The 17887-nt window shown below is 40.7% G+C and overlaps 1 protein-coding gene and 1 pseudogene across 2 annotated transcripts; both read right to left on the bottom strand.

The window, feature by feature from the left end:
• Positions 1–93: 93 nt before the first annotated feature.
• Positions 94–6998, bottom strand: PFN2 (profilin 2). 2 transcript variants are annotated; one of them, XM_030873254.2, is made up of 3 exons: positions 6510–6998; positions 4134–4326; positions 94–1456 (listed from the first exon to the last, which is right to left on the bottom strand). In XM_030873254.2, exons 1-3 carry the CDS (start codon positions 6639–6641, stop codon positions 1359–1361), a joined length of 423 nt encoding a protein of 140 aa, XP_030729114.1. In that variant the 5' UTR covers positions 6642–6998; the 3' UTR covers positions 94–1358. The 2 variants fall into 2 exon arrangements, with proteins under 2 accessions (XP_030729114.1, XP_030729115.1); XM_030873255.2 differs by having other exon boundaries at positions 94–1778; positions 6510–6980.
• A 3826-nt stretch (positions 6999–10824) lies between these two features.
• On the bottom strand, positions 10825–11758 carry LOC115862100 (anaphase-promoting complex subunit 7-like; annotated as a pseudogene).
• Positions 11759–17887: the final 6129 nt, after the last annotated feature.

Raw genomic sequence — 17887 nt, 5'->3', positions numbered from 1 at the left:
TTTTATGCTTGTAGCAGAGTATATTCCCATTGTATCAAAAATCAACTGTAACAGTAAGCTAACAATTTATATAAACAACAGGAGTCTAGAATATTTGGTTGGAATAAATTTATTTCATCTGTCTGTAAACAAGGTGTTTAATAGTTATGGCATTTTTTTAAATGCATATTAAATCAGATGAGTTAGACTGTATCCCAGATGTAACAAAGTGCAGGGAAAGAAATGGACAAATCAGCAACAAGATTTGTTTTTAAATCTGTACATTATCCACAAGGCCCAAACAATAGAAGCAAATACTAGAATGTCCCTAAAGTAGTGCCATTCGAAAGAAACCTTTAAGAGGTCATTTAAAATCCATCTCACAATAGCAACAGTTCATTTTAACAATAGTATGGCACAGAATACATATGAAAAAAAATTCATCACAAGACAGCCAAGTCCACAATAATGCAACTTCATATAAAAACTCAAGCTGCAAATAAAAATTGGTCCTATGAAGAACAAACTGGACACACTCCAGATGGTTATGTTGGGATACCAGATGTCCATAATGGCAGCCTTTTACAATTTTACTAAAGAGTAGAGCTGGTGTGCAAAGAAAAAGACAGGAACAAAAATGTGAGCTATTGCAATGATGGAATGTCCCTGGGGATTCAATCAGTATGGTTACTGTAAGGTCATGGGAGGAAGTGCCTTTGCTCTTGTTTTGCAGTTGCACTTGTCATTATGTCCTGTAGACACTATGAAAAAAGATTTGTCTTTACTCAAGTGCAACAGCAATACTAAAAGCAAACTACTGCAGCTCTCAATAGCTCATCAACAAAAGGAATATTAATTGGTTAAATAAACCAGGCACTGCATAAAAGAAGGTGGAAGCAAACCAAATACCTATGTGCGAAGGGAGGGGGTGGGAAAAGAGGAGTGAAGGAAAGACGCATGCACTTTTTCCTCCCAACCATGCGCTACAAAAGGAAGACTAAATGAGCTAAGTAAATGCTCAAAGTGCTGAAAGACACTGATCAAATTAGAGATTGTACAACCGGCACCTTGCTTAATATTAACTTATTTTAGTAATCAATATCCCATTAATTGCTAAGACAAAGTGATGCCCAACTTGCAATGCCCCCTCCCCCCAAATTTCAAGGTATCATGCAAATCATTACTGTGCTGCAATTATGTTGCCAGATAAGGTTGGTTACATACAGTGGTTAACATACAAATGATCCATTGGGCAAAGAGGAATCGTGACATTAGAAAATAGGTAAAGAAAAATTAGCTACCATCTATAGTCTGGTAGCACTGTGACCATAATTGGGGTGGTGATGAAGACAGTTGCTAGGTAGATGGGGAGAGGCTGCTTACACATCAGACCTCCTCAGGTATAAAGCGAGTTCATATGCTTTCTTGTTAAGTGTGCCTCCGTGGACACCTTCCTTTCCCATGACTATAACCAATGCTGGAGTACACAAGGAAACAAAACAAAAGTGAACAGAATTATTTAAGGAGGGGAGGGCAGAAAGAAAGACACCTTTCCCCACCAACAGAGGGATACAAAGGAGACACAGGTTCATACCCCATCACCCTGCATTGCTAATAAAATTTCCAGAATTAAGACTCAAGCTTACAGCTAGGAAAGTTTAAGAGCAATTTTTCCCTAATACTTAACAGTCTGCCTAGCAGCTAGAACCCAGAGTCTCTCAAGTATTTTGCCATTGAGTATGCCTTCTTATTCAATCCGCCTCCATGGACCCCTTCTTTTCCCATTACAAAGACCAAGACTGAAAGAGAAAGAAGAAAAGTGTTTCAAAAGAAGTGTTAATCAAGAGAGTCCCATAAGTTTTAGCAGACAGAACCCCATTAGTAAGTTACATTAAGTTAGTTTTCCATGAACAACGAAGCACTGAAGTCAGCCAGGTCTCCAAAAGGGAGAACTTTCAAACTAGTAATGTGCTGAAAACATTTTGACTATTAACTGTATTTTGGAAGTCCAATCAGTGCAGCTGCAATGCTCTATAAAAATATCTTTACACTAGCTAGGGAAAAAGAAGTGTGATCATTTATCTTTTTTAATTTTTATTTTATATTGGAGTATAGTTGACTTACAGTGTTGTTTTAGTTTCAGGTGTACAGCAAATGATTCAGTTATACATATAGATACACCTATTCTTTTGCAGATTCTTTTTCCTTTTAGGTTGAGTTCTGAGTAGAGTTCCCTGTGCTATACAGTAGGTCCTTGTTGATTATTTATTTTCTATATAGTAGTGTGTATCTCTCAATCCCAAACTCTTAATTTATCCCTCCCCCACCACCTTTCCCCTTTGGTAACCATAAGTTTGTTTTCTAAGTCTGTGAGTCTGCTTGTTTTGTAAATAAGTCCTTTATATCATATTTTTTAGATTCCACATATAAGTGATATCATATGATATTTTTCTTTCTCTTACTCCACTTAGTATGAAAATCTTTAGGTCCATCCATGTTGCTGCAAATGGCATTATTTCATTCCTTTTAATGGACATTTATCTTTTATACAGGGCAAAAAACTTCTGATTAGTCTGACAATACATATTAAACTGGCCCCCAAAAAATAAACTTAAAAAAAAATTAGGTAATTATTTACTTATAAAATTCTCCCCAAATTTAACTGCTTGATTAAGTACCAACTATTAAGTCTTACCAGTGGGGCTAAATGTATCTATTATTTCCAGAGGAAAACCAAGACCGAATTTTAAATAGCATTTTCAGTGCCATTCATAAAAGGACAAATTAAAAGTACCAAAGGCCTGTGCTTACTATATCCTCTCTGTGTTAGCTTTGTTTTTAATTGAGTCTAAAATCCTAAAACAGATTTACTATTTCCAAAAACAGGTTCTTCTATGATGCAGTTCAAAGGTCTATCGTGAAAATGTTAACATATGTACATATGTCAGATGTTATATTCACTGCCACTAGATGTCAGTAGTGCTGTATGGTATGAAAACATTCTCGTTTTTATGTCACATGGTTGATGCTTCTTTTTAATATATTTATCTGAGCTCAGGTAATGTTTTAGAGATTTGTCTACTATTTCACAGTCATCTAATTTTCCTATAGAGAAATACTCATAAGCATCAACTCACATCAGAACAAGAGTAACCTTTAGGACAGTCACAGGGAGTTGGTAGGACCACTGCAGTAAATTATGGCTCAGAGCAGCTTCCAAGTTTCTTCCCATGGTAGATGTGGTCTTAAAATTAGATGTGCCAAGTCTGCTATATGAGGCTACATAAGCCCTCTTTATTTACAAAACATTTACACAGGTTAACACATTTAAATGTATCTGTAAATCAACTAGATGTCATAATAAACCTCAGTTTTAAAAGCTGCTTTCAAAAAAGTGAGATTTATTTAGTACAGTAAGAATTTCTGCAATGTTGACAATAGTCAGGAAACACCAGAATTTCTGGACCAGTATATAAATGAAATATAATTTCCTACTTTTCGAATAAATCAGACACACTTAGTCTTTGAAAATATTTTAGTAAGTGGAAAACTTACTTCAAAACCCTGATTCTAATTATTTCTCTCTTCCCCAGCAATGTTTCTAATAGAAATATGAGCCAATATTAACTCTTCCTTTTTTATGCTGAATAGTGAATGACTAAAATGTGAGCAAGAAAGGAAGAGATCCAAAGGTCAAAGACCCAAAGGGACTAAAGTAACAAATTTGAATGATTTAACAATCTGAATAACTAACAGTTGAAGAGACAAATTGATTTTTTTTAACTTTTTATTTTATATTGGAGTAGTATAGTTGATTAACAATGTTGTGTTAGTTTCAGGTGTACAGCAAAGTGATTCAGTTATCCATACAGAAGAGGCAAATTTAGATGTTCAGTTTACTAAAGTTGAAACTGAAAAGATGATATGAACATTCTATTTGAGAAGAAAGTCAGGATCTCAGAGGTTAGCTTGTGTATGCAGCTGCTGTAGAGGAAGTAAATCTACAGCAGTGCCTCCTTCAGTGCTGAGCAGTTCACAAAAACCACCTTAAGAGCCATTATGAACTCTTTTAACACTTTATTCAAAATGTTAGAGACTGCTTAATCACTTGTAACGTGGCATGCAACTTTCAACCAAAAGTGTGCCTTGCTTACCTCTACCAGCTCTGCCGACGGCAACGTTGTATGTTGGCTCCCCACCTTGACTCTTTGTCCGGATGTCCATTGTGCAGTCACCATCCACGTATAGGCTATCTCTGATCACTGAGCACTTCTTTGCGCCAAGAGTCAAACCACTGGTAAAGAAACCTTCCCGGTCTTTTCCTACAATCATATCTATTTCTACTGGCTGTCCCCCCACCACCCCCCACCCAGCCCCCAACCAAAAAAAAAAAAAAAAGGAAAAGAAAGAGAAAAGAAAAAAGTTGTAGTTAATTCCTTGCCTTGGTATAACAGCAAAGACTGCCAAGTTTGTACTACCACTACAAGACATCCACGTTTCAACAATGTAAAATCAAGTTTCAGTCTTTTCTAAAAAATTACTTAATCCTACATGGTGACATGTTTTATGTCAGTCAGTTAATTAGATTTCACAGTTAAGAGTGTAGTCTGGTAACTAAAACCAGTCTACGCAAAGAATCTCTACTTGTTAGTTGACACTAGATAAACTGCAAACTTAAGAGTTATTTATAAACTGTTTCAAATCAGGTGGTACCTGAAGTACTTACGTAATGGTAAAGATTCACCTAAAAACTTTCAGCAAAAGCTTATCTATCATAATCAGTCACGTTACAGTCATGTAGCATCAAATTTAAAGTTGTTTGAAAGTCTCCTAAAATAACGCCCATGCTTGGCAGACCTGTTCACTTCTACTCGCTTCAAACAGCTTGTAATATCCCCCATAGTATTAATATGAACTTCAAGCCCTAGACTTCAGCGCATCCCCAAATTCATATTTCCCTCCTCTCTATTATTCTAGCCGCTTACTCCTTTTTCTCTGCAACTTCCCTTACCCTACCACCTCAGTAATCAGTTTTCTTTCTGGGCAAACGCAAAGAGGATTCTGTCCGCAGCACTGCAGTAGGCAACGGTAAAAGAACAGAGAAAATGGAGGGAGACTGGGAAAGAAACTGAGGTAGCGACCAGAACCGGAAAGGAGAAAACGTGCATTCTAACATTCCATGAATAAGAAGGAAGGCGTCGCCCCCATCAGAACTGCAGAGTCATAGCAGGCCCCAGCCATTTCCAAGCACACTCCTGCAATCTTCCCGGCCAGACAGCGGGAACTCACACACAAAGACAAGAGGACCGCAGAAAAAAAGTTGATCACCAGATGCCAATTCTCTGTAAGAATTGTAGCCCACTGCGGTAATAGGAAACCTGAAAGTACTTGTATCAAGGACTGAGTTCTACACTGCTAGATCTTAAACCATGTTAAGCAGTACAAGAATAATTAGTAGCACCCATAATAGGGGGCCTGGATTTGGGCGTTTGATAGGAAGGGGGCGTGAAGCTTAAGAAATTAAGAGAATGGTGCTGTATTTGATATAATCGTCACAATTATAGAAAGAGCCTTGTTTAGAAAGAGGCAAAACAATAAAGCAGCACTGGACGCTTAGTGACAATTATCCCCCAGACATGTGGCAACCGAGTCAAACCATCAAGTCACAAAAAAATCAGGCACCGTGAAGCATAAATCTGCATTAGTGCCTTTACTACCATTACTAAAGAGGGAGGGACTTGGAGAACTTAAGTGTCCCCTTGGTCTTCGCAGATTACTAAAAGCCCCTTTAAGCACCCCCTTTTTTGGAGCTATGTTGCGTAACTGGGGATAACGGTGTATCGATGAATCTCCATAGGAGGAGGAGAGAAATCAATGGCAGTTCGCCATCTTGGAGAATTAAAAAAAAAAAAATCCTATGGAGCCTGAGCTGTAGTCGAGATTCACGAATCCACCTACGTTGTCGGTGTATATTTCTCGCAAGCCTCGGAGGCCTGGACACCGGCAAACCTCCGCCAAGTCGCCGCGAGGATCCCGGGGGCCGGGCAACCGCCGCCTCTCACAGCCCGCGGCGCGGGCGGCGCGCTGTCCCCGGAGCGAGGGGCGGCCCGGCCGCCGGAGGACCCCCGCCCGGGCCCAGCGCGCCCCGGCCCGGCCCGGCCCCTCCGGTCCCCGCTTCCACCCCGGGACGTACAAAGCGAGCCTCAGGGCTTCCAGGGGACCCAGGAGGACCGAACAAGGGGAAAAGGGCCCCCACCCCCGAGCCGGCGAGTGCCCCCTCCCCCAGCCTCACCCGGACAGGCACTGGGAACGCCGGGGAGCCGGGCCGCCGCCCCCGCCAGTCAGCGCAGCCCCTCAGAGGGGGCGTCCCCGGGCCTCCGGCTCTCCGCCCGCCCGGCAGCCGCATCCTTGGCGCCGGCCGCCCCGCACACCTGCCGGCGCGGCCCTCCCGGCGGCCCGGCTCCGCGCGGCGGCGCCCCCACGGCCGGCCCCGCTCGGGTTCGGGTCCCCGGGCCACCGCCGGTTCTCACCGTAATGCTCTGGAAGACGCCCCCGGCTGTGGCTGCCCATACGTATTTGGCGTCGCAGTAGCCGACAATGGCGGCCTCCTGGCAGCAGCCATCGCACATCAGGTTATCCACGTAGCTCTGCCAACCGGCCATCTTCGAACCCTTCGCACTGCAGCGGGGACGGCGAGGAGCAGCAGGCGCAGCGGCGGCGGCGGCGGTCGCGGGCGGCGGCGGCGGCGCGGGTGGAGGCGGGGCGGGGGCGGGGAGGAGGCGGCTCTGCGCAGGCACCGACCGCCCCCCTCCCCGAGGAGCTGCGGCGGGAGGACGCTGGGACGGTGGTGAGGGACAAGCTGCGGGGCGCGCCCGGGCCGGCTGCCCTCCCGCCCGCAACCGCGGGACTGACTAACCAACGGCGGGAGGCTGCGGAGCTGCTGTGCCACCGACTACAGTGGCGACTGCTCCTTACCGCGGTTTCCGCAGCTCTCCGCCGTTTCGGCGGGGCGTGCGCGAGCGCGTGCGTGCGATCCTTCCGCGGCGCGCCGACTCGGAGGGTCCCGGCGAGGGAGAGGGAGACTGAGCGGGAGAGGCGCGGAGGGATACCGTCCGGGGCAATCACAGCCGCCACGTGCGGTCAGCTAGACCTGGGAGCGGCGGCGTCGCTGTGGGTGGCTGAGTTTCGGACCCCGGGCCTGCAGAGAGGGCGTCTCCCTCGTCGCACTCCGCACCCCAGGGACGGCGGCTGTGGGAAGCCTCGGAGTCCCTGCGTCCGGGCTGTGAAACGCCTCTGTTCTGCGTCCGGTGGCTGGGGATGCGGAATCTTGCGCCTAGGTGTCGGATTGCAGAGTTGCCCTGGTGACGGGGATGCGGAGCGTCTACTCCTCTTTGTGGTGGGGCCGGGCTGGTAGTAGGGTCACCCACTCTCATCTTAAGCGTCCCCAGTGGGACCCTCTTCCCTGGACCCCTCTGCCTCTTGGCCACAAAGGCTACCGAGCGGGCGCGCTCCGACAACCTGAAATCAGAGCTGGCGTTCGTGGCTTTAAGGAACATTTCTGAGCTTTGCCGATCTTTCATTATTGTTTCATTTGGGTACCACGGGCCTCTCATTGTGTGGATTCTTTGACAGGAAGAACCCCTCTTCCCCTTAAGGTTGCTTACGTGTGGCTAAATTGCTCGTAAATTGCGAACAAAACAGATAGCAACCTATGTAAAATTATTGGTTGGTAACTGGGAAAGTTACTGGTGGGTCGAAGAAGTCGCTGAATATGTAAAGAATTTTAAGATCTAAGAGTTCACTGTATGAACATGGTAATATTTCTGCTCTCGAAGGGTGAAATAATTTCAGGACCCAGATCTCAGAATGGCTTGTATTTACAAGTTAAACCATGGGTGGAGTCCCTGTGAATCTTGAGTGTTCTTTAGTAACCTCTGGGCGTTATGACTAGACCGGGAATTAGGAGACGTCCAACACTTTCAAGTGAACAAAACGATCAGTCAGTCAAGGGAAGAGAGCGTCTCAAAACGTTGAAAAGTTGATTTTCAACTTTAAAGTTACTGTGTAAGGTCACAGTTTGTGACAGGAGGATTACACAGAGGTAGCTCAGGAAAGAAGACAAAAACGTTGCTAAGCAATCTAATAGGTTCTGAAATTTTCTGTTTCTTCTGCAGTTTGCTTTGAAATGTACAACTCCTGCAAGCAAGGGAAGAAAAGCACAGTAAGAGAAACTCCAAGTCCGGCTCCTATCAGGTTGAGACAATGTATTCTCCCATGTTCTGATGATACAGAAAACCTGTGTGGTATAAAATGTGACAAAACGTGTTTCATTTTTGCAGGTGTGCCTCCCACCTGGTTTAGTCACACTTACTAGTTCTTGTTTAGTACTCTGCTTTTTTTTGGTAGTTGTTGATGGTTTTAATCCTTCATTCTTACCAGTTTATCAACTTAAAAGTTAATGATCACAATGTGCTGATAGCACGAAGTGTCATTGTAGGAATTCATCAAGCTGTACACTTCTTGATTTGTGCTGTTTGTACACGTTATAATTCAATAAACAGTAAAAAAGAAAAATAATGATAGCTTGAAATTGACTTATTTATTAATCTACTCTGAAGTTTTTAAGATTCAATTTTGACACTATTATCTTCAATAACAAAGAGATGCAAATAATGCATTCCATTCTTATTCTTTTATTGTTGTCTAAACAGCAAAAGGATTGCATTAACTGAATATTCTGGTATTCAAATCTCAAAAGATTCTAAATCACATTGATTGGGTAAAACATAAGAATTTAGAATTCCTATCACTATTTTTTAAATATCCTTCAAAATATAACAGTATTTTAAAATTACTGTTATACTTTTCCAACATGGTGTTATTTCTTTCCCAGAATTGCACAGTAAAATTTAATCAACTATGAAAAAAATCTGTATAATAGACTAACTAGGTTTAGATTTTGAGATGATACATTCAAAGAGAGTCTATTTACTGTCTCTTTTCAGTCCTGTAATAAAAAAAAAAAAATCCTGTGCCTGTTTTCTTTAGAACCAGACTCAGAGCATGCTGCCTTACTTTTTATTTGTATACAGTGATCTGTTCCTGTTTCCTGTAACTAGTGCTTACCACAAAGTGTTTCAAAAGGCATATGTAGAAGTAGAACACTGAGTTTTAGGAATTGGAAAGTTAAGTCTAAGAGAGTATCAATATGAGAAAAAAATACCAATTTGTATCTTTCCTTTTTTTCAGAGTAACTGATCCCCTACAGTGATAATAATGATGTCTGGGCAGAAGCAGAGAAAAATCAAAGCTCTGTTGTTGATACAGATATCCAGATGTAGCTAACAACAATCAGTCGTAGCATGTTTAAATGTGGAATGCATTATTATGCATTCTTTGCAAAATCTTTTATTCTTATTTAGGAAAACAGTAACTGTGGTAAATTAGATTCTTTAATGTATCAGTCAAGGATTGCCTGAGCAATTTTAAGTCCATGTGTAAATCATTTGACATTCTAGCAAAATACAAAGAAACAAGTTGTAATTAAGATGTACTCAACCTGATAAACATTGGGGTAAGAACTAAAACTATATAATTAGCCCCAAAACAGTAAAACACTAATTAACTAAGCCCACCTCAAGTCCTCAATTAACTAAAATTTTAACTTCCATACTTCATTTTTTTGAAAAAAAAGGTGTTTTAATTATAAAAGCAATTGTCACAACAATCAAGAAAGTTTAGAAAATGGAGCAAAATCACCCTTAATGCCACAAGCAATAAACATGTTATCTTTTAAATGTATTTACCCATTGTTTTGTGATTTTCACAGTAAAAAAACAAGGAGTACCTACAATTCTGGATTTGTCAATTTTACCCTGAAACTATGAATTTTTGATTTTTATAGCTTAAGTTTATTTAATACAAGTTAAAATTGTTATATTTTTCTTTCTGATAAATTTAACTTTTAAGTAGAGGCCCTCTTTATCACTAGTACTGTTTTTTTGTTGTTGTTGTTTTTGTGTGTGTCTTAAAATCTATTTTGTCAAATATTAAGGTAATTATCCCAGTTCTCTTTTTATGGATATTTATCTGATATATCTTTCCCGTCTCCCTCCCCTTCCCCCTCCCTTTCTCCCCCTCCTCCTTCTCCCCTCCTCCCTTCTCTTCCATCTCTCTCTCTCTCTCTCTCTCTCACTTTCTCTGTCCTTAAATTTTACATGTCTCTTCAGTTAGCTGGATTTTGGCTTTCTGTCTAATATGCAGTCTAATTTTTTTTCCTTTACTGTACAAAAAACGGTTTTATTACCCCAACTGCACCTCTGTTCATGCTCTAGGTCACACTTGTTTCTCAGATTCGACCCAGGCTCATAGGCAAGTTACCAGATTAGCAAATAGGAGAACTGTTCTGCAAAACAGCAACTGTCAGCTTAAGACATTACTAACATTGCCGAAGGAAGCAAGGTTACTAGGGAAGTGTGGACACCCCAGGATAATGATTTCTGGGACAGGAAACCCTCTGATAGAGCCAGTTCGACTGTCTATTCCTCGAGCTTGCAAATTAGCACTCTGTCCCAGAAGCCCCGACACGTCTACGGGCCTCTCAGAGCGCTCCCTTTGTGCTCCCTGGCTGGAGCAGAGGAGGATGGAGATATATGGAAGGTTGGTCAGTCTCAGTTTTTAAAAATGAAGTCACTACTAGAAAAATGGAGCAAGGGGCAGAGACCCCTGGTGCAATCACATGCTGAATCATTGACTTCCCAGAGAGCAGGCGCCTTACAGGTTCCTTCAGTCCATGGAAGTGCTCAGAGCGGGGCGGGCCAGGGTGGCCACGGAGCTGTGCCTGTCTCACTGCATGCCGAGCCACTGCTCCTGACCAGCCCACTGGGCCGCCTCACTGTCGCTGCCCCCCAGGTCCCCTTCTTCCCCACTCCCTTCCATGTCGTCCACGTCTTCCTCCTGAGTGGCATCCGTGGGACTCTTCTCCTTCTCCACCTTCTGCATCCCCTCTAGAGACTTCTGGTCACTGGGGTCCAAACTAGGGGACAACCAAACAAAGGAAAGGCCTGAATCTCTGCCTTGCTTCTTCCTGGCTAATGCGTCATCTCCCTGGCACAGCAGTGAAATGACCACCCAGTCACAGAGAAACTGCTAATGCCTGGCCTCTCCAAACAACTCCAGTTCCATAGGCAGGATTGAGGGAGTCCACCACTTAGTGCTATACTGTACTGGTCCATTGCTTCCTGATACTCACTGACAGCTACAAGGAAATCTAGGGTCCGAGGCAGGACACAGTCACTCTGATTAGCTAGCGTGTTCCGCAGCAAAGCAATTCCAACTTCGTATTTCTGTTCTCTGGTGAGTAGCTCTGCTTTTTTCTCCGCAGCCTTAATGTAGTTCAGCCTTTGGGTCAGGGCTTTATCTAATAAAGTTTTGCTTTCTCCTGTGTCACTGGGTCTTCAAGACAAATGGTGGCTGAAAGGGTAAGGGTCTGTGCGTTGGCTCCTAGAGTTTTGTAAACATAGTTACCCATTACCGTTGCTTCATGAATACTGTTGGAGGCTAAGTAACATTCGATGAGACCTTCATAACAATCTAAGCGACAAGGTGCAAGACGTATAGCCTCCCGAAAGTGGATTATTGCTTCTTGGACTCTGCCCATGTTTCTAAATGCTGCTCCCTTAAGTAGCAAAGCTTGAACACTATTACTGTTCAGCTGAATGGCCTTGGCTCCTAAATAGAGGGCTTGGGAGTAGCGTTTATCCTTTAATTTTTTATTCATGTGGAACTTGTATGTTCAATTTCTATTGTTTTAGTGTTACCCTGGAAATTTTACCATGCATATTTAATAGAACAAAGCTTTAAATTAAATAATATCTTAAACCCTCCAACCAGACAATCCAAGAACCTTAGAACACTTTAAGTCTGGTCACGCCTCTCCAGACTTTTTACACAGGTATTTATATACATGTATTTATATGTTTCCTATTTTATTTACTTACCATTCCTTCTCATATCTCAGACCATTACTTTATGATCCTTTTCTTCTTTCTAAAATAAATATTTAGAAGTTCTTTTAGTGGAGGTCTCTTGATGGTGAACTCTCTTTTTTTTCATCTGAAAATATCCTTGTATCACTTTCATTCTTAAAAAAAATAGGTTGGATCTACAATGCAAGACTGACACCTCGAAGATGGTATTATTTCATTCATTCTGGTCTTCATCATTGCTGCTGTACTTTATGATCTGTTCTTTTTCTCTACTTTTGGAATCTTTTTGTCTTTGCTGTTCCACAGTTCCACTATGATGTATCTATACCTGGGTTTCTTTTCTTCTACTTGGAAACATAGATTTATATCTATGATCACTTCTGGAAAATTCTCAGTCATCACCTCCTCAATTATTCCTTTTCCTCAGTTCTCTCTACTCTGTTCTTTTAGGGTTCAAATAAATGTTTCCTTTTCCTCTTCTGTTCTCCATATCTCTTAGCTTGTTTTATATTTTCCATCTTCTTACCTCTCAGTGCTGCATTCTGGGAAATTTCTTCAGTCACATGTTCCAGTTCATTCTTTGACTATGTTTCATCTGTTGGCAAACCCCTACATTGAGTTTTATTAATTCCTAAAAAATCTATATTTTTTATTTTTAGAAATTCCACTTTATTGTCACATAGATCTTTCTCATTGTTCCTGATAGTCTCATTGTTTGCCCAACTTTGTGGTTCCATACTAAATTTCTTTAAACATTTCTTACCTAGTTATTCTATACTCTGTATATGACAATCCCAATATCTAAATAAGTTGTGCTATTTTTTTCTCTCACACATGGTGTCTTGCCTCCTTGTGTACTTGGTGATCTTAGATTATGAATTTATATTTTCTGGATCTTACATCAGTGGGAATTCAAATGGCTTAAATTGAAGACACTTCATTTCAAAGATGATTTTCATCTGCTGCTGCTGCATGTCCAGGAGTGCCAGCAACCTGGGACCACTTTAAACCTCTCTATGGTGTCCCCTAAAGCAGGTGTTCCCTAAATCAGCGGTCCCCAACCTTTTTGGCATTAGGGACGGGTTTCGTGGAAGACAACTTTTCCACGGACGGGGGGCGGGGTGTTCAGGTGGTAACGCGAGTGATGGTTCAGGCGGTAATGCGAGCAATGGGGAGCGGCAGATGAAGCTTTGCTCGCTCACCCTCCGCTCACCTCCTGCTGTGCAGCCCGGTTCCTAACGGGCTGTGGACCGGTACCGGTCTGTGGCCCAGGTGTTGGAGACCCCTGTCCTAAATGCAGGAGTATCAGATTTACCTCCTCACACAGAACTGCTATTGGCATTTGCAGTCAGACCAACTCCATCTCTCCAGCATGCATAAAGAACCCTGTTCTAATTTCTGCTCAAGACTTATTTCTCTTTATTTGGTAGGAAGAAGGGTCTTTGAAGACTTTTCTAATTTCTGAGAGCCAAACAAAACATCAAAAACTGTTTTTGATTCACATCTAGTTTTGTAGCAGGATGATTCCTTCACTATATCTAGTCCACTGTGATGAGAAGCAAAAGTCGTACCCACAATTTTGCATCTTCTGTGTTTCATTCAATAACTATAAATTGAACATAGGTTTCTGGGTTGGGTACTGGTTGGTGCTATTTACTGAGACAAGGAATTTGGAAAGATGAACAACACTAAGGAGGGAGATATTAAGCTTAGTTGACTTTTCTGTACTTGTGAGATGTCTAGTGAAAATGTTGCTTGGCAGTTAGATATAGAACCCTGTAGTTCAGAAGAGGGGTCTGGACTCAAGGTCACATTTCAAAAATGAATAAAGGAAGAGATGTTCACCATGAAAACAGAATGAGTGGCCAGAGAAGTCAGGTGGGAAATCAGGAGCCAGTAAATCATAAATGCACAAGGAAGAGAGTTTCTCTAAATTGTAGGAATGGACAAGAGTAGCAAATAATGCTGAGAAGTCAAATAAGAGGAGGATTGAAAGGTGCTCAAATATCATATGAGACCACTTAAATATGGAATATAAAAAAAAATGCTACAAACAGACTTATTTACAAGACAAATAGACACAGACATAGAAAATGAACTTGTGGTTACCAAAGGGAGATGGGGGAAGGATAAATTGGGAATCTGGGATTAATAGATACACACCATTATATATAAAATAGATAAACAAGATCCTACTGTATGGCACAGGGAACTATATTCAATATCGTGTAATAACCTATAATGGAACAGAATCTGGAAAAGAATAGATATATATATGTCTAACAGAATCACTTTGCTGTATTCCTGAAACTATCACAACATGATAAATCAGTTACACTTCAATTTTTTTAATGTAAAAAATAAAATAAATATTGGGTTGGCCAAAAAGTTCCTTTACTTAGTGAATAAAGTCAAAAGTTCTTCGTGAAAATGAAAAAGTGTCTTATATTTACTTAAAACCGAATAAACTTTTTGGCCAACCCAATACACTGTACTGTAATGATTCTCAACTTCATAAATTACATCCCAAAATCCATGGATGAAATAAATGCCTTAAAGACTTAAAAAAAAAAAAAAGTACAGTTGGATAGAATTGGCCTTAGACAAAAGATGGGACAACTTCATTTTAACAGCAGTATATATAATTGTCGCTTTTTCACCTTTTTACTGCAGTATAAGATACATACAGAAAAGAGTATCAATCATAAATATATACCATGATGAATTTCACAAAGTGAACTCACCCGGTTAACCAACACCCAGATCAAGAAACAGGATGATATCAGGAGCCCAAGAGATCTCTTCTTGCCCATGTTAAGTCAACTATTCTTCTCAGGGTTTTAACTACTTTTCTGACTTCTTAGAACTCATAGGATAATTTTGCCTATTTTTGAACTTTATATAAATTTCTCCTCACACAGTTGTTCTTCTTTTGTGATGCTTTCTGGCTTCTTTCCCTCAATTATTTGTGAGAGTCATACATATTTTTGCATGTAATTGTAGTTTGCTCATTCTCGTTGCTGTATAGAATTCTATTATGTGACTAAAGCATAGTTTATTCCTTCCACTTGTGGTGCATATTTGGTGAGTTCCTAGGTTTTTGCCGTTATGAATATAAACACTTCAGCGCATGTGTTTTGGTGAGCAGAGGTGAGCACATTCCTAGGAGCGGGATTGCTCATAGGTTTAGGGTCAGTAGATAACTATGAAACAACCTTCTGAAGAGATTTTACCCAGGTGCTGGCAATGTAGGAAAGTTTCAGTTACTCCACATTTTCACCAACATTTGGTATGATCTCTTTTTAATTTTAAACATTTTGCTGGGAATGTAATGACAATTTATTATGGCTCTAATTTGTATATCTCCAATGGCAAATCTTTATCAGTGAGTATCTTTTTCATGTTTGTTAGTCATTTGGACACTTTTTTGTGAAGTGCTTGCAGTAGTACTGACAGCGTAACAGTTCATCAAGTGGGTGTATCTTAAGTTGTCCTTCCTTTTTGAAAAAATCTTAAGTTGTCCTTTCTTTTTGAAAAATCAAGTAAGTTGAGAAATAATAAAAGAAAATTTAGTCGTGATTTGTGTGGCGGTAAGCTTTCAAAGGCATAGAAATATAAACATATTTTTAGAAAAATGTCTAACAGCAAAATTTAAAGCATGGTACTTAACTCAGTTAATCAAATGGGCTAGACATTACCAGTTTCAACTGTTTTTCCTTGCTAACAGAATCATAAATGCATTTGGAGGGGGCCGTGTAACAATTGAATTTAAAATACTTCCAAAAGCTAGGGTGAGCGTCTAGTCCTCCGGTGGCCAAAAGTTACTTCATGGCAAGCTACTTTCCCCCAATACATAAAAAAAAAAAAAAAAACATGGCCAGTGTAAGCTTTCTGCCTTTAACCTGTCCTCCTCCCCCTTGTCCAGACCATGATGATGCAGTGTTGAGACAGAGCAGCCATTTGTGACTATACTGAGGATGGTAGAGCAGGAAGGGAGAAGGGACCTGCTTTCTCAAGTGCTTCACCAGCTTTGCACAGCCTACCCCAGACTCTTGTTACATAAACTCCTTAGTTGGTTAAGCTAATACAATCAGCCTCTGTTAAGTGCAACCAAACCCTGTACTAACCAGAACATCCATTTTCCAACCCCACCTCAGGTCCCTAAGGTTTTTATCCAGTGTTGTTTTTCCATAATGAGTTAAGCACTTGAGGAAATGCTTTATAGTTATTGCATCCCTATTGTAACAATGACTGAATTGACCATATCACGGAAAATTGCTCTTCCAGTTTTGTTGCAGTAATACATTAAATAGTGCCCTAGAGGCTTCAAGGATTTCATGTCCCTTCCTAAATGTCACACCAGCTGATGGAGAATTCCCTATGAGTTTTGACTCATTTTCTCTGATTTACCACATGCACAAAGAGGATTCTTGAATCATAGGTGAAACATTTCATTCCAAGAAAGTTGTGCTTGAAGTTGAGGGGTTTGTTGTAGAATTCTCAGGGGAAGGAAGAGGACAAAGCCTGTAAAAGCACTGGCCATCTCATTATCTGATCTATGAGAGAAATGCAGCCACTCTAGCACAACACTCCCCAAAGAGATAACACATCTAATTTTTCTTGATCTCAGTCCCAGAAGGCAGGCAATGAAATTTAATTTCATTAAATAGTCTTCCAAAAAAGTTTTAAAAGGAGGCTTTAAAATTTTGTTGTTGTTGTTTTTCTCTAATAAAGCTCAGATTTCACTTCTAGGGGAAATGTTTCTGGGTCTCCAAACATACCGAAGAGTAGAGAACTAAAAGTGTAAACTGAACAATGATGCATTGCATTTAAAAGTAACTTTTAAAGTGAATATTAAAATATGGAGGGGACAAATTAGGAGTTTGGGATTAACAAATACATACTACTATATATAAACAACAAGGTGCTACTGTACAGCACAGGGAACTATTATTCAATATCTTGTAACAACCTATAACGGAACAGAATCTAAAAAAGAATATATACATATGTGAATATATATATATATATGAATCTGAAAGAATATATGTGTGTGTGTGTATATAACTGAATCAGTTTGCTGTACACCTGAAACTAATACAATATTATAAATCAACTATAAATCAATAAAATTTTTTTTGAATTTTATTTAATTTTTTTATACAGCAGGTTCTTATTAGTCATCCATTTTATACACATCAGTGTATACAGGTCAATACCAATCTCCCAATTCATCACACCACCACCATCACCACCTCGCCACTTTCCCCCCTTGGTGTCCATACGTTTGCTCTCTACATCTGTGTCTCAATTTCTGTCCTGCAAACTGGTTCATCTGTATGATTCCACACATATGCGTTAATATACAATATTTGTTTTTCTCTTTCTGACTTACTTCACTCTGTATGACAGTCTCTAGATTTATCCACGTCTCTACAAATGACCCAATTTCGTTCCTTTTTATAGCTGAGTAATATTCTACTGTAAATATGTACCACATCTTCATCTTCTTTATCCACTTGTCTGTTGATGGGCATTTAGGTTGCTTCCATGTCCTGGCTATTGTAAATAGTGCTGCAGTGAATATTGGGGTGCATGTGTCTTTTTGAATTATGGTTTCCTCTGGGTATATGCCCAGTAGTGGGATTGCTGGGTCATGTGGTAATTCTATTTTTAGTTTTTTAAGGAACCTCCATACTGTTCCCCATAGTGGCTGTATCAATTTACATTCCCACCAACAGTGCAAGAGGGTTCCATTTTCTCCACACCCTCTCCAGCATTTGCTGTTTGTAGATTTTCTGATGATGCCCATTCTAACTGGTATGAGGTGATACCTCATTGTAGTTTTGATTTGCATTTCTATAATAATTAGTGATGTTGAGCACCTTTTCATGTGCTTCTTGGCTATCTATATGTCCTCT

Source organism: Globicephala melas, chromosome 4 (assembly GCF_963455315.2).
Source record: "Globicephala melas chromosome 4, mGloMel1.2, whole genome shotgun sequence".
Classification (NCBI taxonomy): domain Eukaryota; kingdom Metazoa; phylum Chordata; class Mammalia; order Artiodactyla; family Delphinidae; genus Globicephala; species Globicephala melas.
This window is presented reverse-complemented; position numbering and strand designations above follow the sequence as displayed.

Excerpts from the sequence above, each read along its gene's own strand:
- PFN2 (XM_030873254.2), bottom strand. The coding sequence starts at position 6,641 with ATGGCCGGTTGGCAGAGCTACGTGGATAACCTGATGTGCGATGGCTGC. Across the intron at positions 4,327-6,509 it reads GCGTCTTCCAGAGCATTACG|CCAGTAGAAATAGATATGAT; the intron begins GTGAGAACCGGC and ends GTGGGGGGACAG. Across the intron at positions 1,457-4,133 it reads CGTCGGCAGAGCTGGTAGAG|CATTGGTTATAGTCATGGGA; the intron begins GTAAGCAAGGCA and ends TGTGTACTCCAG.